The 24,654-nt window shown below is 37.4% G+C and overlaps 1 protein-coding gene across 1 annotated transcript; it reads left to right on the top strand.

The window, feature by feature from the left end:
* The first annotated feature begins 346 nt into the window (after positions 1-346).
* Positions 347-24,559, top strand: LOC136677335 (serine incorporator 5-like). The gene is made up of 12 exons (XM_066654853.1): positions 347-658; positions 7,272-7,436; positions 10,067-10,245; positions 11,519-11,601; positions 13,168-13,261; positions 17,933-18,144; positions 19,448-19,540; positions 19,783-19,909; positions 20,873-20,942; positions 21,116-21,152; positions 21,468-21,618; positions 22,153-24,559. The coding sequence occupies exons 1-12, from the start codon at positions 632-634 to the stop codon at positions 22,295-22,297; spliced, it is 1,383 nt and encodes a 460-aa protein (XP_066510950.1). The 5' UTR covers positions 347-631; the 3' UTR covers positions 22,298-24,559.
* Positions 24,560-24,654: the final 95 nt, after the last annotated feature.

The raw sequence follows: 24,654 nt of genomic DNA, 5'->3' as shown, positions 1-24,654 counted from the left end.
CTCTTGATTGTGTTATATTTGTCAACAAGTCAATTAGTTATTTATCAAACAAAATATTCATAATGTATTTGTCCGGCCACAGGGAACGGCGTGTAAACAATAGAAGTCTCTCCAATTTGGCGGAATGTTTTTTACACAGTGAAACGTTCTTGTCCGAATACTTTTTGGGGCAACTGTAATTGTCAAATTTGTGCTTGGTTAAAGGACCAAGAGAGGTACTGTGGTTACTAAGAACTGGCAGATCGTGTTAAACCAGCGTGCAGCAGGTACATTAGTACAGTAACGTATGTTGATCAAATTCATAAGGGTTCGAGACCTGTAACAATGACGTTGGACGGAAGTGACATCCACAGTGTGTTTTCTTTGATTTGGTGTGGAAGGGTTGAGCAGACGAAGTTCAGAGGGACGTTGTGGAGCAGGTCTCTGTGGTGTAGCCTTTGTCCACCGCTTGGACGACAGCATCTTTTTCAGCCGTGGTGGGCTGTTTTTCCCCTCAGTCTGAGCTCGGCGAGGAGAGCTCGCAGCTTGGGCCAAGTGGAGTAGTGTCAGTACGAGGATAACGCTGAGCATATCTGGCTCAATCTGGAAGCGTGTGTGTCAAAGGAGCTTTGTAATATCCTCGTTATTAAAAATGTGCACTAATTGCTGTGTATCTCAGGTAAGTGTCATTTTAAAAAGGTTAAAGTAAGCTGCTTTACGATTCGAAAATTGGAATTCGCTGTTCCACCTTAAATGGCGCGGCAGTTCATGTGCTGTTTAAGGTGGAACGGAAAATTCTAAATTTCGAATTTTACTATCTAAATTCATAGTTTATAAATGTGAGAGTATTGTGTCATCAACAAAATTTGTGGAAAATGAGCGGTGGTTCTTATTACTCATATTAAGGTTAGCTTGGTGTCACAGAATCACCTTTTCCCATTGTATCCTCTCTTTCGATATTTTAAACGCCAGTGGAAGACAACGCAAGACTTGTGTTCAGTTGGCAACAACGTCCTAAAGTTATTTCCCTCACATTACGTCCCTTTGTTCTCGTTGAAGGAATGTTGAGTCGTTGAGTTTGGAGCTAATATATGTCAGTTTCTCAGCTAAACAATGGTCGAAATATCTTTATTATATGTTTAACTCTTTAACACATCTACAGTACCCGCTGGGGTCTCCATTACGTCACAATTGTCAGTAATACAATGCTCAGTGAGTTGTAGACTGTAGAGCTGTTGTTCAAAGCCAAGAGATTTTTCATAGAGATGGTTGAAAGGGGATTTTTACTTAATATCCCTTTAATCAAACGGTTAAGATGTGAACGTGAACGGAAAATTTCGACAAAACAGATCAGAATTGTTTATAATGGTAGTAATAGGAACTAAACGTTTGAAAGGCTCTAATGACCACCTCACACGAAGCAGCATATTCCATTGTTATTGACAGCGTCCAAAGGAGAATATTTTTTGTGGATGTTTAGTTGACTACGTCATTTTAACCCAGCAGCTCGCTTTCAGAATGTGTGAAAATTTCATGATGAAAGGACCAATAGAATTGCTCCAGAATTACTTGAAATCAAATATTTTACATTGACTTCCATTGAAAGTTAAGAAGTTATTCCCTCTCCTATTAAGTTACTGTTTTGGAAATAGCCTACTTTGTTCTTTTTGGGCAGCACAAATGTGTTCTTTTAAGTGAAAAATGTTCCCTAAAGAAAGCATATTGTTCAGAACACTGTTCATTGTAGATCAAACATAAAATGACTGTATTTCGTCTGTTTCATTCAGTGCAGCTTCCAGTGGTTTACTATTCAGTAGTATTTGTTGATTTAACTTTTCAATGTATACTTGTTTTCATCCAGTACAACTTTCTTGACTGTTTTTCATAGAGAGCGACACTGGAAGCACAATTAGGGGGGATTGTAAAGGAATGGTGGAGGTAATCTGGGAAATGGGGAACAATAGATTTGTCAATACAGTGCCCTCCACACTCTCGTGTGCTAATTTCAGTCTTGAGAGTCTCACATTTGCTGGTAACCCTCTCTTTGTATATTGCATGGTCTGCGGGTGGTCTTTTCATTTCCTATTTGGATCCATGAGGCTGCTTGTTTGCATAAGATTAGCAGTGGAAACCAGAGGGAAGGCGGCCTGCGTCTGCTTTGGCTGTCTCATTAGTGCTAAGCCTGTCAGGAGTCGCTGGCCCCAAAGCCGACAAAAATGGTGCAAGATGGGCATGGACAGATTGCTGGTGCCTTTTTATGCCTATTCACCTGATACCCTTGCTCTGGTATGAGGGGGTTTCCATTGTAATACACAATCAACTAACCCAACAGAAATGGGTCTAAGCTTTGTGAGCGTCTTAGATTCCAGTGGGCCATTCAGAATAGTCAATGGGCACGAATGCTTATTTAGAGGATAAATTTCCATCTAAAGTAGACTGTTTGAATTGGGTAAGAAAGTGCTGCTTATATTTGAAACCAAACCACTTGGGAGTTTTGTATCTGCACTGAGAATGTTTCTTCTGTAGGTCAGTTTTAGCCTAGACCAAAGTCAATGGCACCTGCATTCTTTTCTTGATTTTGATGCTGTCTTTTGATGAATTTATCACTTGGATATGTGTAAGCTGTGCTGGCTGGATGAGTCTGTTTGTTCTAGTTAACATGATGAGTGCATCAGAAATCAGGTTTGGTCTTGTAAGCCGTTGAAAAAGCAAGAGATTGTATTGGTAAGTAAAGCTTCAGTATATTTGGAAGGCTAGTGTCTTAATTTTAATAAATGTAATTTCAGATGCTAATTGGTTGTGGACACTCATACACTGTCTGAAACACATACACATACACTATGTCACTGTGCTGGTACACTCAAGGATACATATTCGTACCTCATTCTATTGTAGATTTTAAAATTGTGTGGAATTTTTCAAGGCTTATATTATGTTCTTTTATTTTAGGAATTTTTAAAACGAATGATTTTAAATATTCACCTCTCCTAGAGAATAAAGCTAGACTTAATCTACTGTTACTTTTAAAGGTACATTTACACTCTTTGTACCTTTTAGTGACTAATAATGTACCTCTATGTACCTTGTTTTCTGAGGGTGTATGAATGATTAGGGTCCTATAGGCAATTGGCAGTTCATAAAGATTGTCCCTGTAATTGAACATTGTGCCAGTGGATAATGGCAGTTTATTTAACACTGAGCTGCACTGTGCTAAAGGATGGCTGATGAAACTTCATGAAATAAGTCTCACAATGCTTTTTATTAGCATGACACATTTTTTCTGTGTGTGTTTCAAGCAATAAAAGAAACATCCTGTATTTGTGTGGGCTTACTTTTTGAAAGCACACCTAATAAATATTTACATAACAATTTCCACCCTGTCCCTAATGCTGCATATTATGAGAGAAAATGGATGACAAGCCATGTATACCATGGATTTTGTTGTAGAATCCACATAAAATTTGTCCTCTTTTAGGTGCAGGAGCAACACACGAGTGGCCAGCCAAGTCTTCCATCAAGTGTTAGATGTTTCCTATTATTATTTATATTTTTATATATTTTTGTCAGTAATGGTGGAATAAAGTGGACAGTGATTTTAATTTACTCATCCAGGTAAAAAACCTCTTTCAGAAAGCAGCTCTTACAGAAACACTCCTTGAACTTGAGCTTAAACAGCACAGGGTAAACCTCCTATAAGGTTAATCACAGGAATATGTACATGTGCTGTGGGTTATTTTTTTTTTAATACCTCTTTATGGAAATTCAAATTGTTATGGATTGTAACATGTAGTATTAGCACTTTGACAGTGTAATTGAAGACAAATCTGTGTTGACAGTGTGGGAAGTGGTAAGATGTTCTCAGCTTGCTCTGGATTTCACACACCCCATCACATCTACTTTATGTGAGAGGCCTCAGTTAGAGCACCATCCTGCTGATGAAAGAGGACTGTTTACTCTTTTGCTGTCTTTTTTTTTTTTCTTCAAGACTCTCCATTTGCAACTGAAAAAGCCATTTCCTGCACCAGACAAATGATTGCTAACCAAACTCCATCCATCCATCAATGCCTCTTTTAATCCATTGATCTGATACTGGAGTTGGATGTTTTAATGTTTGCTGTAACTATGGCCCCTACACTAGAGAAAGGAATGTTTTTGTGTGGTAAACTTAATATTGCAATAATACATTTTGGGCTGAGCTGTACAGTTTCCCAGCTAACAGCCCAACAAAGCGGTCTTTCATATTAGCGTAATTGTTTCCAAATTTTGGCAACATAAATAACCTTACTGGAGACATTAACTAATGAAATTTGGTAGTCCATATTTTTTTCTTTGAACTTTGAACTTGGTCAAGTTCTGTTAAATCAGAATGGCGGATTAACATCTTGAATGGCAAAAGTAGGTAAATAAAGTTTTTGTTAAGCAAGTATTTGGAAAATATCTTTATATAATTGCTATGTATCAGACCTTTACTGTGCAAACAGACAGACAGGCAAAATGTTTTAATATGAGAAGAAACTTGGCTAAGAAGTAACCTATGATGGGTTTTCTGGTGTCTATTCATATCTGAGATTTCTTTATTTATTTCTATATTTATTTATTTATTTATTAAACCTCTGAGGGGGGACAGTATAAAGAATGAGATGTCAGGAGAATTTGAGAAGCTCAAGTCTTTATTCTGTGAAACCCAGTGTTCAGGCTGTTGGCCTCAGCCTGGGGTGGTCACCTTTCACCCAGACCCTTGCTGACAGCTGGAGTGGACAAAAGGGCAGTTCAAGAGGGTTTGAGAAAAAGGCTTTTGTGAAAACCATTGTCTCCTTGTTGGGGTAGTGGGGGATGGGATGTATCAAGGAGGAGGATGTTCCTTTTAATCTAGAGGGATCAAATCCATGTTCTGTGTTTGATCAGATCTAATGTTTCAAACCTAAAAATAGCCTGATAACATGCTGCTTGAATTAGACCCAACTTACCATCCTTTCTTGTAGCCTGAAATAATGCTTGTTGTTACAGTAAGGGCTATCATTTCATGACCAATACACTCACACACAACATGGATATAATAATAATCAGGTGTACACAATGACGTATAATTTAATTATATTTATTAATTGCTATTTTCAAACAAATTTAAGTCTGGGAAAACTTTACATAATCCACTGTTCTGATTCTGTACTCATGTACCATAATGTATCTTTGCCACATCTAAAGCATGTCAGATTATGGTAATACACATAAAAATGAAATGTGAAATATAAACCAGGAGCAAGTGCAGGCCAAAATCATTTGAACGTGGGAAACGGGACACGAGGAACTAAAACTCTGATACTGAGAAATGATATCCAGACCTTCATGTGAATAGTTATGATCCTGTTGCTTTTGGACAAATGTTTCAAGCTTCCAGACCCTCCACACGCCAAAGAGGAATGAGGCTGGTGCTGAGCAAGATCACGCTGGCCACCTGTCGTTCGGAGGAGGGGGAGACACTCCCAGGCTTGTTGTCGAGGGAAGTGCTTTGTTGTTATAGTCTGGGTCACATTATTATACATGTCACGTGCTGCGTTTCTGGTGTCCTTCAGAGTACCTGCCAGTTTTACATGCCCTGTGGAATTTTACGTTTCTAAATTTTCTTTTCAATCATTCTATATGGAATTTGGAATTAATAATGTCTTCTTTTAGTGCTGCATTGTGGTGGTAATTTTTGTGTGAATGGGGTTTTGCATTAATGAATTTAATGAGGCCATGCTAATGTTTCCATAATATTTTAGGTTTTTAAGTTTTTTTCCTCTGAAAATTACAACCAACGGGAACTTTACACTATAAACTCTGCATGTGAATTTTAATCAAAAGAGCACATTTAACAGAAATGAACTCTTTTTGTCGGTCTTCTGAAATAATCAAAACTATGCAAATAATAAAGACGTGCGTTGGGACAGTACTGCATATTTAACAATAAACATATATTATCCCAAACACATTATCTGATGTTGGCTCTGAGGTGGCCAGTCCAATAGCCTGAGGACACTAGACTTTTTAAAAACGATGAAATATGTACTCTTCTCGTGAAAACACCTCCTGTTGTCTCAATAATAGTTGTTCTGATTGAAATGACATAGAAGCATAGTCACTGACTTGCATGCAGAACATTTTATCGTATGTCTATCATTACTAGGTTCTAGTCTGTTCTCAGTTCCCAAATTGCTTGTAATTTCAACGTGACTGCTCCTCTTTGTCTGCAGACTGCAGATGAAGAGATTAAAATACAGACAGAGCACAGTTCCCTTATCCACACTCTGTCTAATGGTATGATCTCAGGGCTTCGTGTTGTGACTGCAGCTCAGCAATCAGTGGCTAACCTGTGTCATGTGCTGATCTGTTTCATAGTAACAGCCCAGTTCTACCTTCAGTGTTTCATCCAATAGGGGAGCTGTATTTGCTGCTAGGAGTGAAGACAACCAATGAGGTGTTTCTAGCTGTGTCTGTGTGTGTATAAGTGTGTATGTGTGACTCTGCTTTCTCTGTGAAGTAGATTTTACCCTTTGTGGAAATTTGGCTACTATCCAATGACAAAAGCCTAAACCTCTCATTTGAGAACAATATATTTCAACATTTTCCACTAATTGGTTTTGAGGTCCAAACAATTAAATAAAGATTAAATCCACAGGCTTAAACTTCTTCTTCAAAAGCCTTGTTCTGATTACATTTACATGGGGAGCTGGGGTAATGTCACAGTGTTTATCATGGTTTCACACAGGAAAAGAAATCAACATAAAAGATGAGAGAAGTATGCATGATAGTGAAATGTTTATGTGCATCATTTTCACAGTGTGGGCCATACACAGCTGTGCACCTGGAGCTTTTAGATTGTAACTACTGTTACAACCCTTAACCACCCTATCTTCTAGTCCTTTGTAGTCTTTCTACATCTAAAGCTAGCCCAAATTATGCAATTGCTAGCTAAATGAGGGATGAAGGTTCTGTAAACAGACTGAAGGAGGAAATAGAGACGGAAGGAGAGGGAGGGGGGAAATGCTGAGACATCAAGTATGTATCTGTCTTCAGTAGATATGAACCAGCTTTAAACTCACTACTTGATAAACCTGGTGTGCACTCTGGAAAAATGCCTGAAAAAGGTCTGTTTGGATGGAACTAAAATCACAGCGAATCTCTGTTAATAATTATATTATCCCATTTCCATGTGTCAAACTCATCCCCTCTGACTGAGGCTATTTAGAATTAAACAGCAGTTTAGGGTAAAAAATAAATTGTCATCATCTCTTTCTCTCTCTCCCTTGTAGCTGGCCTGCTGTTGTGGTTCTGCTGCATGTTCACTATGCTGTGGCTGCTGTCCCAAAATCAAACAGTCCACAGGGACTCGCTTCATGTATGCTCTATACTTCATGCTGGTCACCATCATTTGCGTCGTCATGATGTCTCCCACTGAGGAGTTGGAATTGGGGAAAGTAAGTTTTTAAAATTGCTTGTCTGTGCACTATTTATGCTTACTAAAAACAACACACTTTCACCGCCAAATGGTAACCACCCAAATTATAACTTTGTCCATATTAAATGCAATGGTTAAACAACAAAAAGTACAACAGTTTGTACAGATGCATTTCCAAATTAAAAACAAGAAATTCCATTGTTTTTTCATAATACGTGTTAGCATACATGTACAAATAATTACATTTACTGTATATTCTTTTAGCTCCAAGGACTTTACAGGAGCACTTTGTATTTCCACAGTCATCTGTTGCTCTGCATACTTTCTTTGCCCCTTTCACTCTGTCAGGACCACCACAGAGCAGATAATATTTGACTGGTGGTTCATTCTCAGTGCTGCACTGAAACTGACATGTGGTGGTGTTTGTGTGTATTAGTGTGTTAGTGTGTAGATGGGTGAGACACATCTATGCTGTGTTAACTTGGCATGCATTAAAAGTGCAGTTGTAGAAGTTGACATATTTGAGTAGGATTTGATCACACATTAATACAGATTTGAAACAGAAGTCATATTTTGAGTTGGAACATGATTTTACTGATCTGCAGTGATTTTAAAGGATGTTTAAGTCATCAGCAATAACTATGCAGTTTGTCACATGCTCAGACTGTGAAGCCCCTTTGGTCACAATGTATTAAATCCTAGTGTGACTGTGACTAGAGAAAGTCATTCTTTGTGTGAAAATAAACATAATCTTGTGTCAGTTGATTGAGAACAGCCTTTTAGCCACGGGAGACATTTTTTTAGTTTAATTATAGTGTTGCTAGGGATGGCTTCTAAAGCCCTTGCTGCTGACAGAGACAGGCTTCAGTTGTATGAAGGAATTATCTACAGTCAGCCAGCACCGCAGTCCAAATCCATGAAATTCCTCCACAAAACTGTGCAGCACTACAGGGAGGAAAAAGCTTTGTGAAGCCCTATAAATTTTCCATTAACATAACGGTGAGAGCAGAGTTTTTTGTACATCGCGTTCTACTTAGAGTGGTCCATTCCTTCTCTCAGTGGAGAAGCTTATAGTTTTAGAACATTTTATATCTGTGCTGCTGGTGTAGCTGTGGAGATGATCGATACTGGAATGTTGTTGCGGGGTCTGTAATGTGGACCCAGCTATTGTGTTCTGGCCAAGCCTTTCTTTTTGCTCCTCTGCTGGCCTTTTGACTCCCTACTGTGTAAATGCCATGTGAGAACAAGTGGCCAAAAAAAAAGTAGTAGTCCAGCCCTCCATACTACCTCCTAGGAGCTCAGGCTAATTTTCTGTGGAAAAAAATGTAGAAACTTATGAACATTCTGGTAGGTGATTTATAAATATGGATTTTTTTAGTGGAGGTCCATGTACAAAAGAATAGCATTTTCCAAATTATTTTAGATTACAATGAATATATTTAAAATTTTCTGTATGAAAATAGGGGAGGCCCCCTCCAGGGTGTATTCCTGCCTTGCGCCCAATGGTTCCAGGTAGGCTCTGGACCCCCCGCGACCCTGAATTGGATAAGCGCTTACAGATATTGAATGAATGAAATAGGGGAGATTTAAAGTCTTAAATAAAGAAACCTCAGAAAAATACTTTGAAATAAAAGCATTTAAATAGAGCATTTCAGAGCACCATTTTTCACATTAACATTATAAACATTATAAGAAATGATATGTTTTGAAATTGTGAAACACTAATAGCTGATTCATCAAGAAGTTATACTCTAGTTTATTACAGTATTTATTAACTAACCTATTACTAGTCCTGTTTATCAAGAACACCAATGCCATGGAAATCATTCTCTGCTACTCACTACTACAGAAAACAGTCCATGCATTCTAAGCTATGTCTCAAAATAACCAAAAAAGGCCTCTATGACATGGTGACATAGGTCCTACATGGTAGTGTAGGTGTAAATTCCTTACCCTCTAAACCCTAAAATATGAGTCAGAGGGATCCTTTAAAAGCTTGTTAGTTTGTATTTCATTCACCGTAAAGCACAGTATTACAGGAAGCCCTGATGTTCCTGATCAATGTGAAGGTCATTATTTATTCATCCCTGTTCTTGTCAAAGTGAGTCTTATTTGCTGTGAGCAGACATTGGAAAATATCTGACCAACTACTGTGAATATTAAATGGTTAATAGCATTCCCATATATTAGGGTTTTTTTCTGGCCACTTTTCTGAATTCAATTTTCTGAAGTGCTTTGGTCATGTTTAGTCAATTTAGTCTTTTTTCATTGATTTGAATCTACAAAGTGACTGCTTACATAACACACCATATTAGTGTTGTTTAAAATCACATGTGTAGTAGGTCAAATGAAAGAAAATTTGTGAAGTATGAGCTAACTAAAAAAAATGTGATTGCTTATTTTATAGTAAATAGTTTATATATAAATTGCAACACAAGCACTGGAAAATACAGTCCAGGTGTGGTGAAGTGTAAATATTTTGTGCTCCGAATACAAATATTTGATTTGGACCAGTAGGTTTGATATGAAGGTACCGTTTTGACTTGCCCCAAGGTTATTACTTAATTATTTATGCTCCTTAAAAATTGTTATTGTGTTTCTATTTTGTTCAGGTGTTTTTATTTATTTATCTACTTATTTATTTTCCAGATCCCATTTTACTCTGAGTTGTGCACAAAGCTGAATGCTGGAGAAAACTGCAGTGCCCTTGTGGGCTACTCTGCTGTCTACAAAGTTTGCTTTGGCATGGCCTGCTTTTTCTTCTTCTTCTGTGTATTCACCTTAGGAGTGCGAACAAGCACAGGCTGCCGGGCTTCCGTCCACAATGGGTATGTTATCCGCCCAAATAGTCTAACGTATCTCTTGCAGACACAGATCAACCAAAAGGAAAAATAACAATTTGGATGTTTACTGGTTGTGGGTTTGTGTCAGACTGGTATCCAAACCTGAACAGAGAGAGTATACTCCTAATCTAACCTGTCATTCCTGTTTGGTTCTGATTTCATGTTTAGTTTTTCTCAGCCCCTTACCACTTTTAACTCAGCTTTGTGTGACCCTGCTTTGTTTCTTAAATTTTTCTTCACTACTCTTATTACTTTATCTTTTAAATTGGGCAAGCCAGAGTCATTGGAAACCTTGAGGGCCTTTTGTCTGTTAACATGGAAGAAAAACAGTGAGGACATTTCAGAAATGTAGAATTTAGTGAATTCAGTATAATGGAATCGTGAAGCATATATTAAATGGTATAAGAAATGCACATTCTTGTGAATTTTTGAATCATTATAATTGTTTATAACAAAATCTACACTATCACAAACAATTTGGATTTTTATTTGGTCTCCAGTTGTGAATGCATTTTTGTTAAATTCAAAACTTAATGCTGTGAAAAACATTGGACATAAAATGTTGCTGCTGATTCAGTATTTTGACTTTAACTCAGTGCCTTCCATTCCTTTTTCTCCTCCGGGCTCCCCACTATGGGGGAGATTATTTAGCCATCCTTGGTTGACCGGAGGTCTACAAAGCTGTGTATCTTTTGGCTCACTTCCTTCATCCAGCTCCCCATGAGATTTGTCCTGTTGCATGCTCCTCCTTAAACTCCATTATCCACCCACTCCTGTTGCACTGAATAGGGGTATTAATTAAAAGCCCTGTCCTGAGGAAATTGCATCAGGAGGTGAGCTTTATACTCTTCAAGCACGATGGTTTAGCCCCCAACGAGAGCTCTTCACATCGCAATAATCAGATCTTTGTGTTGTATGCAAATGATGCCGAGGAAAAGGAGAAGTGTATAGCAGAGCAGAACTGCAAGAGAGGCCTCTAGATCAGAACAGACCAAAGCTCATTTTCAGCTTTCTGAAGGTGTCTTTTTAAATACTGTCATAGTAAACAGGATGCCAAAATGTCCAAGAAAGTGTTTGCGGGAGTCCTTCTACCAGCATTGTATATTCTCATTAAGTCCGGGCAGTCTGGATCGTGAAGTACCACAGTCTGCACATTTTTACTATAATTGGCTGCTTGAAACCTACCATGGGCCAACATTGCTGGCAGTGTGGGCCTTATATTCTCACTAATATTCAAATTCTCTTTTTGTTCATTCAGATTTTGGTTCTTTAAGTTTTTGGCTTTGTTGGCCTGCTGTGCTGGAGGCTTCTTCCTACCACAAGAAGAAAAGTTTCTTGAAGGTAGAGTACCACATATTTTCTTCTTTTCTTCATTATCTCTGCTTTTCCCACCACTTTATAATCCCTAGCTATTGTTTCCGTTGTGTGCCTTGTTTCTTTTTATGAGCTTTGAAGAAGAAACCGTATTTCTCAGTTAGCCACATAATATTTTTTATTTTGAACTTCTTTTTATTGTATTTTTTAATCATCATTTGCAGTCATACAGTACAGTCATATTTTCAAAGATAGCCACATGAATTTAAACTGAGACTTGTGAACTGACGAATAGGAATTTCCCTCATCTATTTTCTATTGGACAGGCTTGGGATTTGGGCTAAACGTTTCTGGCTAAAGTGAGAAATCCTGGTTGGTGGAATTTTGGTGAATGGTTTGTACAGAATCGGCGTTACTGAAACCAAAACGAATTTAAATTTTGTTTGATTGAAAAAGTGCTTTTTACATCTGATGTTGTCACAAAGCAGCTTTGCAGAAATCCAGTAAAGACAAAAGTTTTAACATGAAACATAAAACCCCCAGGTGAGTAAGCCAGAGGCGACCATCAGAGTCCTTCAAAGAATTGAAAGCTTAAAAGCCCTTTGAAAAGTACATGATCTCTAACCCATCACACTCTGAGAAGATGTTACTGAAAATAAGTTGCAGTGTTTTAGATCTCAAATATTTAGGATTTACTAGAGTAAATCCTCAGTAGCTGAGTAAGATTTAGGTAGAACTACATGTTTCATGATGTTAACACAGTTGAAGCCAGTATGATACACATAGACCTCCATAAGTTTTAAATATCACTAAGTTTGCTAAACATAGCTAACTGCACAGTCAAAACTTCTAAGTGGTCGTAAGCATCTTCTTAGCATATTTAGTAGTGTAGTTAACGGTTAAACAATGTTTTATTATGCAGCCCTAACTAAAACACCATGCAAAGTAACAATGGTGAATTTTTAGACGAAAAACAATGTATCAAACACCAAATGAAGGGATTTCAGGAATTATCTTTATCTAGTTTTCTCTTAATGTAATTAGCCACAGTTGGCTTATTCTGAAATTTGGCAGCCCTGTCTGTTGTTGTTCTCAGAAGAACATCTGCAGGCCAGGAGGGGAGAACCTGTAACGTCCTGTGTTGACTACCAGTGCCATAAAGGTGTCATTGGTTTGTGTTTCTGTGAATTATGTGGCTACTTTGATGTTATATCACTTAGTTTTTTGCCAGCAGAGCTAAGCAGTTATCTGGAGAAGAGCCACGAGCTCAGAGGCAGCCTTTGTTTCTGTCAGTCTGAGAATGAAACAGTTCAGAATGATGTCTCAATGCACCCCTGCTCCCTCATTCCCTCAAGTCATTCTCTTTCTCTCTTTCTTTTTGTCTTATCCATTTTATTCTTTTCTTTCTCTCACTCTCTCTCTCTCTCTCTCTCTCTCTCTCTCTCTCACACTTTCACCAACATTCACGTTCCCTATCTGTCATATTTTTTTCTTTCTCTCTCTCTCTCTCTCTACTTCTTTCTTTCTTCCATTTCTTTCTCATTCACTGTATTCTTCATCTTCATCAATCATGCTTTTTTTCTCTCTCCCCAGTATGGCGTTATGTGGGGGCGGCCGGGGGTTTCCTTTTCCTCCTCATTCAACTCATGTTGTTGGTGGAGTTTGCTCACAGATGGAACCAGAACTGGTAAGATGAGTCTCTGGCAGCAACCAAACATTTTACTGTTTTATAATCCTCTCTCTGTCATGCTATAGCACCAATGGAAAAACGATCAGTCACTTGGAACCTTTTCATAATTCCATTTTCCTGTTTCCATTCCTGTATCCAACTTGAGGCAGCACAACTGGAATCTATTACACAGAGTAGAGGGAGTGTAGAGATGTCTGGCTGTGTCTAATTCCAACAGCAAGAAAGATTATATAGAGGTCTGACTGGGTGGTCTCATTCCTATATACTAATAATATAGGCCTTGTAGAGACTGTAGAAACACCCATGGGTGGAGTGTTCTTTTTTTTTAATTATCATATTTTGAGAAAGATATAGGTGAGATAATGAAAGGAAGTTAAAAACAGCAAATGGGAGAGTGAGGGATGAGGAAGAGTGTGGGATCTGTGTGATTTCCTAATGTTTTTCACTTAAGTCTGCCTGTTTTATTAATTTTCTTTTCAAGAGACTTCTTTTTGAGTGAGAGAGTAAGAAGGATACAAAAGGCAATTATCGGTGACTAATACATTTCAGTCTGAATGGTTACAGTATGCAGAGTTGCATGCTTTGTGAATACCGGAAAAGCAACAGTTTTTCAGAAGTTTTAACAAAAAATACTGAAAAACAGGAATGAAGAAGGAAATCAAAAGCATCTGTATACAGCACTAACTAACCACATTGCTCTCAGCTGACAGTCTTAAATGTCCCCTGAGAACCAGAAAGTTTCACTTTGCAATATTTGCAAAGTGAACTTGTTTATAATGAACCAAAATACTGCCTTTACACAAACAAAGAGCAACACCACAGCTGGAGTGGAACTTACAGCTTGAAAAGCTCTGTCAAACATTTTGGATCTAGTACATGATGCTATACACATACTGTGCCTGTAAATGGACATGTATCTGTCAATGTCTGTATTTTCAGTTATAATCATACACAAGATAAGATGTGCCCTGTGAAGGACTGGCGTCCCCTCCAGGGTGTATTCCCGCCTTGCGCCCAATGATTCCAGGTAGGCTCTGGACCCACCGCGACCCTAAAATTGGATAAGCGGTTACAGATAATGGATGGATGGATGAAGATAAGATGTAAAATATCCTATGCCAATCCATTAGAGCTTCACATAGGGCCCACCCCACTCTCTTCCTACCGGTATCCACACAATTTCTATTGTTTCAATCCTACAGCTAGACACTAAGGTTGTTGTGGCTGTTTTGATCCAGTCAGCAACCAGCTATCCTTAACAACTACGGTTACTCATTGCGCCCAGCCCATGAGTACACAAACCACCCACTGTATCACTAGCTCTTCACAGGGGTCATCAGGTAGGAATCTCCTCTCGTCAGTTTTTTGCTGAATTAAGCCTTCAGAATTCTGGCCTCCCAGACCCCCACCCCACCTTCGAGCTAGCTTTACAGTCCTACCATACCCTTAACCATCAACTACCATAAAACTGCACTGGTCTCCCTCATGACTAGGACTGTATCTGGTGCCCTACTGGCACTGTTAATGCATGCACTCTGGGACGAGCAACTTTTCACCTACGTCCAACAGCAATATCCTGGCTTTTGCTTCACCCCATCCACCAATATTTATACAGTAAATATACTGAGAAAAATTCTTAGGCTACCCATGAAATGTATATCTAATGGGAAGTCTATGTCTAGTTCATACATTTTTGGGACATTTTAAAGGAATATGCCAAATGTTTTTTTTTGCCATAGTTGTGATAGGAACTAGAATCACAATATATACAACACAAATACAGTGATCCCTCACTTATTGTTCCAGGACCACCTGCGAAAAGTGAAAATCCCAAGTAGGGACTCTATATTTATTTTAATACTTATTCTTATTTTAGTAGTTGTACACTATTAAATACGCTTTTTTAAGAGCGGAGAGGGTAGCTGAGCATGAACGACTAGGATACAGAGCAGCATTCCCTGGTTGGTCGCTTTCCATCAGTCAAGCAATCGTGTTGTTTACAATCTCACGTTGGCAAGTAGCGCTTCAAGCGACCATATATTAATTATATACATTAATTACATTACTTTAATATTTATTGAAAACCCAGGAAAAACCGAGTCCGCGGAAAGCAAACCGCGAAGTAGCGGGGGACCACTGTATAGCTAATTTATTTATTACTCAAAACCACCAATGATTCTTCTGAGTCTTATGAAAAAATGATAATAAGAAAATGTACGTTTTCATGTGGCAAAATAAATAAATATATATCTCTTTTATGCATGGATTTTTAACAATCTTATATAATTGATTTTGGTTACACAGCTTGTTTAGACATCCAACACTTTGGCTGTCTGGTTACTTTCACTGCCAATTAACAACAGTTAATTTCACATTAAACCCTCTGAACCAAACATTCAACTTTAATTAGAAACCTGAAATTCCCCTTTGATTGGGTTTTTTTTAATGCTTTGATAAGCAACCTGGCAACGTTTTCAGCTAGATTTATCAGGTAATTTGTGCACTGTACTAAATATATACTGATCAGCCACAACATTTAAGCCACTGACATATAAAGTGAATTATGTTGATAGTTTTTTTTGTTACATTGGTGCAATACAAGGGTGGAATATTTGCATGCTATATATTTGACTGGACATGTTTTGTACTTCTGTCTGCTTTGAACTGAAAAGTTGAATTGTGTTGCCAGTATTTCACAGTAGGAATAACTTCTAGTTGTGGTCCTGAGAGCTCTCTTTAGTCTCTGTGTATATAAATTATGTGGGCCGCTGTGACAGACTGGGCCTTGTTTTGTGCAGCTGAAATGCAAAAAAGGTTTTGGGGGGGGGGCTAGTCAGAGAGGCAGAAAGATAGCTGGAGACACAGTACAGAGGAAGCACATTGCAAAGCCAGTACGTATGGTTTCCTCTCCCCATTTTACCATAAATAAAGCAGCCTTCAGATCCTTAGCACAAGAAGACAGAAATAAGTCCTGGTGATTGTGTCAGGAGCCTGTCTGAATGTAAGAGCCAGCACGTGACTCAGAATTCAAGGGAAAATGCACTTGTGTATAGTCTTTAATATGTATGGAGAAACAAATGTGTCTTTTAAGAAAAAAACAGGAAAATATGATTAGCAAAGAATTTGAACCTGAAATTATGAATTTCTTCTAACAAAGGCCACATGTTAAAACTTTTTAAAAAGGATTTTAAGGTTAGGTTAGAAAAGTTTTAGGTGCATACTTATTAGAATAAATGAATCTTGTTTTATACTATACTTATTTATTATTATACATACGATGGTTACATAATTATTCATGTGATGAAATACTGTCATAAGTTCACAGCCGGCCAGAAATGGCTATGGATTTTGACCAGTTAAATTTACATTGCGTGTCACTCCTTGTTTTAAACATTGACTGATAAAACTGCTTCAGGTTGCAAGCAGTGAAACCAGTGCACAACCATGAAACGGTTCATGATCCCACAGGATAAATTAGGCCCTGAATTTGGAAAGTCTGAGCACATGCAGCACAAAATCTAAGCAAGTACATATTTATTTTGCACAAGAGCAAGGAAACTCACCGAGTGCTCCATGAATAGCATTCTCACATTTTACATTTAAATAATGCCATAAAAATGTGGCCTCACAAAATCAGTGGACGGAAAAATCAACCTCGCCTTTAGGGCAAGTTCAAGTATTATGTCTTTAATTTAATCCAGAAAGACTGAAACCCAGCCCAGTAGAGTATTAACAATCACATAATTGCAATTAAAAAAGTAACAGATAAATCCTTTGAATAAGATTAACTTACAAAGACATAATAAACATAGCATTTAGTGAATGGTAAATTCACTTTTACAAAGTCAATTGAAGCAGTTATGCTGCTATTTTCACATACAGTAATTGGCAGTAGTTGGGGCCCAATACTAAATGATCACATGAATGAAACAGCCTGTTACTGGTCCCCACTCCAGTTGTTATAAATTCTTAATTGTAAATTCTACTGTTTAACATGCAGTTCTATGAATGTGACATGGTTTTACATAAATCAGTCCCAAACATATGCAGTGAAATTGAAACTTGTTTGACTAAAATGCAGTGACAGTCGTTCAAAATGTTCACAAAAGCATTAGTGTGTGTTTAATGTCATGGTACACTGACTTACAGAATACCACTAAATATTTATGATTGCCCTGTGTTCTGACTTTTTATGAAAACGAGGGGCTTTAAGTGTGGCGTGTGTGCGTGCGAGCTGTAATGTGCTAGGTGCTGGAGGGCTGCCAGACACAGGAAGGGTCCATGGCGTTAGTAAGGGATGATTGGCTCATAATCCACATGTTCATCAGAAAGGAATTCTAGCACCCACAGACTAGCTCATGACACCTCATTCAGCCACAGAGCTCAAACACCCCAAAACACTATTGAATGTAGTGCTTAATTTAAGCCTCAAGTCAAATAACCTTCTACAGAATTTATACCCATTATGAATCTCTCTTAATAAAATGTATTTTTACTTGATGTGTCTGTAATACTTGGAACTGTAATAAGGGCATAGGGTGGATCCTCTAAATAATGCAGCCAGTGAAAAAGATTGGTTGATTTTCTGTGAAACAAGTTGTCCACGCCATTTTCTGATGTTTCTAAATGAAAACTAAATGAACATCCTCTTACCCTCTATTTCTGCAGGACATCAGGAGTGGAGTATAATAAGCTATGGTATGCAGCACTGGCCTTTGTGACTCTGGTACTGTTCTCCATGGCTGTAGGGGCAATGGTGTTCATGGCCAAGTTCTACACACATTCCGAAGCCTGTTTCCTTAACAAGATCTTCCTGGGTGTGAACTCAGGACTCTGCATAGTTGTCTCCTTGCTGGCCATCTCACCCTGCATTCAAACATGTGAGTCAGTCTGTCTGCAATTCAAAACATCAATTTTTTTGGTCTTTTCCAGCAGGGACATTGTTTATGTATAGTATGGGTGTGGACTGGCTGCCTTGTTAATTCAGTGTTCCAAGGAAATGTTATGCGAGAGTGCAGATTTAAAGAACTTATCTGATTGTGGCCATTCATATTTGTAAACAAAATTAAAATAAAAAAATAAACATAATTTTGCATTCTTTACTAAGTAATACAGAATATTGGTTTAAAAGTTTGAACACAATTGTTTTTTGAGCACTCTATTACAGAAATAACCTTTAGGATGTAAGTACATATTATAGGAGCTTAAAAGGCTCCTATAAAGGGTAAAAGGCTAAATATTAAACTGATCAGCCAAGACTTTAATTTAATTTAATGTTGAAAATCGCTTCTTTATATTTGCACTTCAGTTACAGCATCAAAGTAGCTTTTAGTATCTTTTCTTGTAATGAAAGCTTATCTTTAGCTAATTCTCTTGGTCTAAATTTTTACACACTTGCCTCAAAATGTGTTAAATTATTAAGTCATCTTAAATAGACTTGCTGAAAAGGTTCTGACTCTGTGTGACATATTAATTAGCTGTAAAAATATATCTTGAAGTGTTTTTGTGTAATACATATATAAATTTAATTACATTTTCAGACATTCTCCTGCTCTTTTGTCATTTTATATCACTTTGTTGCATTGTTTTAAAAAAGAGTTGTCATTGTATTAAAAAAAATAACCTTAAAATTAAGAAGCGTGAAAATGGGAAGCAAGAAGAGTTTATTCATCGCTGCATTCCTTATGAATTCCATTAGAAAGAAGCACTGGAAAAGCATGTTCATTATTGTGTTCTTTTCTTGGAGATAATAATTATGTGAATTTTGATGTTACCATTCATGAACATAGTGTATTCATGCTTTTTTATTACGAGACAATTGTCCTTTTTAATGCTACACAACAGTTTTTATAAATGTTTGATTTGAATTACAGTCATGCCTTACATTGACAGTGACATTGATAATGTTTTTAAAACATTTGGAAACCTGATACAAGAATGGGAAAAAAAGTCAAATAACTACTAACATGACTAGTAACATGTTGAAGGCTGAACCTTGTCTGTACAGATTTTTGCAGATGTTAGGACACATAACACATGTTGATGTAAAATTGATACTGTCAGGCTATTCTTTTAAAGTACTTTGTTCCAGGCCCCACAGCAGTAGTTAGAGAGGCAAAGTAGGAGCGGATTATTACAGTTTTCTTGATGAGGTCTGTGTTTATTGTGGTGTCCTCTCCACAGTCCAGCCCGCCTCAGGCCTGCTCCAGCCTGCCATTATCAGCGTCTATGTCATGTACCTCACCTTCTCCGCCCTGGCAAGCAAGCCCATTGAAAGTGAGTGTAGCTTGTTCTGCTGTGTACATTTCTCTTTTATTCTGGGTGTGTGTCTTGGTTTTACAGGGGAGAGTATCATCTAACAAGCCAGTATTGTTAGATAGGAGCTCCTCCTTAAGGCTGCTTAGGCCACTTTTTTAAAACCTTTACTGCACAGTAGCTTTCTGAAACCACTTTACCACACCCTGATTCACATTACTTTCCTTGTGCTTTAACTCTCACGTTTCCTCTTTCTTTCTCAGAGGTGGAGGAAAATGGAAAAAACGTTACTGTCTGTGTCTTTCCCTTTAATTCCGGGACGGAGAGTGACCGCAAGATTGTGAAGGGACTGGGAACGGCTATTTTGTTCTGCTGCGTGCTCTACTCCTGGTAATAATTTTTTTTATATGGGTGTAACCAGCACTGTACCACGTTACACAAAAATCTCTCTGATGATTGTTTTGCATGTTTGCACTGGACACGGTAATTTGAGTACATTACTGGAAATGCAGGAAGCAATATGACTCCTTTATTTTTCTGACCAGAACCTGAAATTTAATATTTCTATTCAGATGGAAAGCAGGAAAATAAGAATATCCATAGAAGGCATAACAAATTAGTGCAATAATCCAATAGTATTTGATAGATCAATCAGTTTGAAGCCATTTTTCTGCCTCCATCTCGACCCAGACATAAATAGTTGAAGATGTTGGAGCAAGCGTTCTTACCACCAAGCCAGGTCATTTTAAGGGTGTGGGAAGAGACCGGTCCCAAAAAGTGGAATAAACATGCAATTATCTGGTTATGCTACTGTGTTCATTTATACATAAAAGCAGGTAGCCCTGGTAAAGCTTAAGGGAAGATTAAAGCCTTCTTCATTTAGCTCTCACACACTGGAGGAGCCCCACATATGTTTCCCATCAAGTGCAGACATGTCTGCTGAAGCTGTCTCACCCAAAGCCTGAGAACATATTTACAGGCAGATGTTATTGCTGGTGACATGTGTAAATTGTCAGGCATATGATTCAGAGCCATGGCCAAAGTTAAAATGATTTTTGCAGTGTATTTCCAACTCCCACAAAATGCAGTGATGCAGAAGGAAATATATTTTAGCTGAAAAAGTACTTTCAACTAGTGCCATTTATATAGAGTTCCAGGAAACACTTGATCCAAAAAGATCTTCAGCATTAATAGAAGCTTCAGCAGAAACTGCTGAGATGAGCAGAGTAGTCCTGCCAGTCTCACTCTCCTCAGAAACCAGCAGGTAATGAGACATGATGAGAGGAAGAAATCCAAAATGTCTTTCTTTCGAATGACCTTGTATGTCTGTATTCTCTCTCTCTCTCTCTCTAGTTTGACCTCCACCACAAAGAGGAGTTCAGCAGCTCTGCGAGTATACAGGAATTCTGTGCCAGAAAATGAGGTATGAGCTGTTGTAACTCTTTAATGCCTACAAAAAAAGCAGCAATTTCCACACATTAACATCCTCTTCTTTAATTGTCTCCTTAATCTTTCCACAATTTGAATTAGTTCCATACTGCTAAACAAAATACACCGATTCACTGTCTTATGAGGTCTTGTGTGTCATCCTCACAGAGAGCGCGCTGCTGTTTCTGTTGCAATGATGGAGAAGGTAAGAATAAATCAATAAAATATATTATTTATCAGACACTTGTTTACAATAAGGGTAGGCATTATGAGAATATTTTAGTATCATATTTTTTTTTTTTAATTGCAGGGGAAAAATAATGTGAGGCATGTTGTGTATCATACAAAATATCTCCAGATCCTCACAGCCTTTTTTTTTTTTTTTACATTTACTGTAAATAAATGTAAAAGAAAATGAGCCAGTTGTGTGTGCTGAAAGCTTGCTGGAGCCTCCTATTGGTCATAGATGCATATTGCATTGCTCGTTTTATCAGCTAAAAGTGCTCATGTCCTGTTTTAGAGGAGTATGACGATGAGGAGAAGCCTGGAGGAGGAGGGCAGAATGTTAATTATGATGAGCGTGAGAGCACTGTCTACAGCTACGCATACTTCCACTTTGTCTTTTTTCTTGGTTCTCTCTACGTCATGATGACGGCCACCAATTGGTTCCAGTAAGTAATTCCTGTTCCATTGTAGGCTACTCTAAACACATCCAGTGAGTCTGGATTTTCATTCTGAGAAATTAATTTGAATCATTCATTTGCTTTGTATTATATGCATCACCTGTAATTTGGGTTTAGTTTGTAACGTTGTTATTTCATGTGTAGAGCCAAGTCACAACTGAATTAAGGAAAAGCAATATACTGAATTACTGTGATTTAAGTTCTGTTCAGTCCTAGGAAGCACCTACTAAAAATGGTTTTGTGTTTTTCATGGTCATTGGATTTGAACTGGAAAGATTTTCTGCTTTATTTATTTATACACTATGTTGGATGGTCACACTCAGGGCTGTGGTGACATTGATATGATGGTGATGTGTTAGTGTGTGTGGTTGGTACGAATGGTTCACACACAGCAGTTCTGCTGGAATTTTTAAACATCAGTGTTGGATGGAGAGTAAACATTTATTATTATTATTATTATTATTATTATTATTACTTTATTTTTTAAATTAAATTATTTACTGTGGCTGTGTATTCCTGCAGTTATCACGATGCTAAAAGTTTGCCGATTTTGGAAGGGAGCTGGTCTGTGTTCTGGATCAAGATGGCGTCTTGCTGGGTGTGTCTTGTTCTCTACATGTGGACCCTGATGGCTCCCATGCTCTTTCCAAAGAGGTTTGAAGCATAAAAATCTCCAAATACATTCTAACACCACTGTTCACAAACATTCTGTTACTTTTAATTAAAGCTGTTTTTTTACAAGGATATATTTGATGCCTTCGTGGCATTTTTGTAGACAAATTTATGGAAATTTGTTAGTCTTTTTTTTTTTATTCCATTTTGCCGACTTCAAAGACAAAAGGGTTTTTCATTTTTGTAGAAAAAAAAACATGAAGGTATGAAAACATTGCTCAGGCTCACATCACCTACAAGTGTCTTTACTGTTACATTTGCATCCTTTGTTAGATGAAGTATTCTATGCAAGTTAACAACAGCTTTTCTTTCATTCTGAATTTTTCCTTTTGGTAGCTTGTGTTTTTACACACACCAAAATATAATGCAAAACATTACGTCCAAATAAGTAAGCCAATATCCTCAGCTAAATACAAATGAACTGGGCCAGTTTATAACTTTCAGCTAAATACTAAGTCCTATTACTGCTATTGTTTGTATGGAAGAATAAATCTTCCTGAAACACTCTCCTCCTAATCTCAGGCTTGAGAAGAATAAAGAAATATGAACATGTGGAGAATGTTCTGCTTGACATCAGAAAAGAAAAACGTTAGCAGCCTCTAAGATAGCTGCCCAGTGAAATTAGCTTTTCTGCTTAGCGTTTGTGTCAAGTCAAATACAGTGTGATGAGGAATAAGTGTAATTGTATATAAATGGTCACAGGTTTAGAACCTATCTCGTAGGAATGGACTGGCAGGCTTTATCACTGAGTTCTTTCAACCGCAACGTCTTTGCAACTACAACTAGCTGATATTTTTTTTGTCTGTTTATATCCAAATGAGCCACAGGCTCTGGATTCTCTAACTTATTTGAAAATAGTAGGTTAGTACCCTTTCCTCATTCAAGGTTTGCGTATATTCCTCAACAGTGTAAATAACTCATATTTTACTACAATACAACTTTTATAATTAAGAAATTGTTACACTACTGTGTGCTGTTTACTTTTCTTGTCCCTAATATGTAAGGTCTGCTTTCATTATGTAAAGTAAAATAGAAACTGTTTAGTTTAAGCACAGCTTAAGGTTTAAAAGTGAAAGTATTTTGCCCTTTAATAGTAATGTAGCATTCCTGATCCCCAACTTTGCTTATGTTGTATTTGTCCTAACATTTCCTTGAACAACTGTAATGAAGTGAAACTTGGAACTGGAACTGTTTTTGTTTTGGGTTAGATCCTGTGTTTTGTAATGCTTCAAAAGAAGGATTTTTAATCTTCATTTTTCATGTATTTTATATTTGTTACAATGACACATTGTTTAAGTACAGAATGAAGTGTTGTCTACTGGCACTGCCTGTAACACCCAGAATTGTTTAAGGCTTTCTGTATTTTGCTAGCTCCCTTAAACATAGTTTGTCTGTTAAAGCTGCACAAAACGGACATAAAAATGAACCAGTATAACTTTGCTTTCTATCGCCAAGAAAGCATTGCATTTTCCAGTCCCAGTATTCCTGCTGAAACTGTAGTTTGAGTTTAATTTACATTTTTATTGAATTCCCTCAAAATCCATGTCAGGATTTGCAGCAAGACTTTTCCCACCACTGAAAAGGCAGTTAGCAGCATTGGTGTTGAGATAATCGAAAGGTTTTTGTAACATTAATTCCTAATTATGCTTTACAAAAATACAGTAAAACTGGACAAGGACATTTTAAGATAAAATTCTGTGAATGGTGTGATTTGTCTTTCCACTGTCCTTGTCTAGGTTAAACATAACCTGAAAGAATATGCTAGAGATTAAAGCTAAATGGTATGTGTCTGCTTCATTGTACAGCGTCCATTCTAAAGAAGACCACTAGGTGGGTTCATACTATTTACAAAGAGTTCTAACTCAAACTACTTCGTTGTTTATACTAATTTTGCATGTCAACTTTTACTTCCCAAAACAAAACGTTTACAATACGTTTACAAAAATATTTGATCTTAATTTTGATATACCGTTTTTTATGTTGTATATTTCTTACCTGTTGAATACTTTGTGGGTTTTTTTTTTTACAAGGCCGCAAAAGGACAGGCAAAATCAAAGGTGTACTTTGTGTTTTGTTCTTGTTGTTTATTTGTTTGGCCTTTCAATACAAAACATTTGAAAAGTTAAAAAATAAAAGTTGTGTGGATTTACCCTGGATTTTAATGAAGCTCTTCTGTACCTGTGTATTTGAGTGTGATGTAACTGTGAAAGTGAGCGAATGCAGGAGTAACACTTTTCTGTATGTAACATTAATACATATTAGGTGCTGTACTGTTGTGTGATTAATGCCTTAAAGTAGTACCCTGGGATTTTTCAGTCTAATGTCTGCAGTATTTTAAAGCACCACTTAATG

This window comes from Hoplias malabaricus, chromosome X2 (genome assembly GCF_029633855.1).
Source record: "Hoplias malabaricus isolate fHopMal1 chromosome X2, fHopMal1.hap1, whole genome shotgun sequence".
Taxonomy (NCBI): Eukaryota; Metazoa; Chordata; class Actinopteri; order Characiformes; family Erythrinidae; genus Hoplias; species Hoplias malabaricus.
This window is presented reverse-complemented; position numbering and strand designations above follow the sequence as displayed.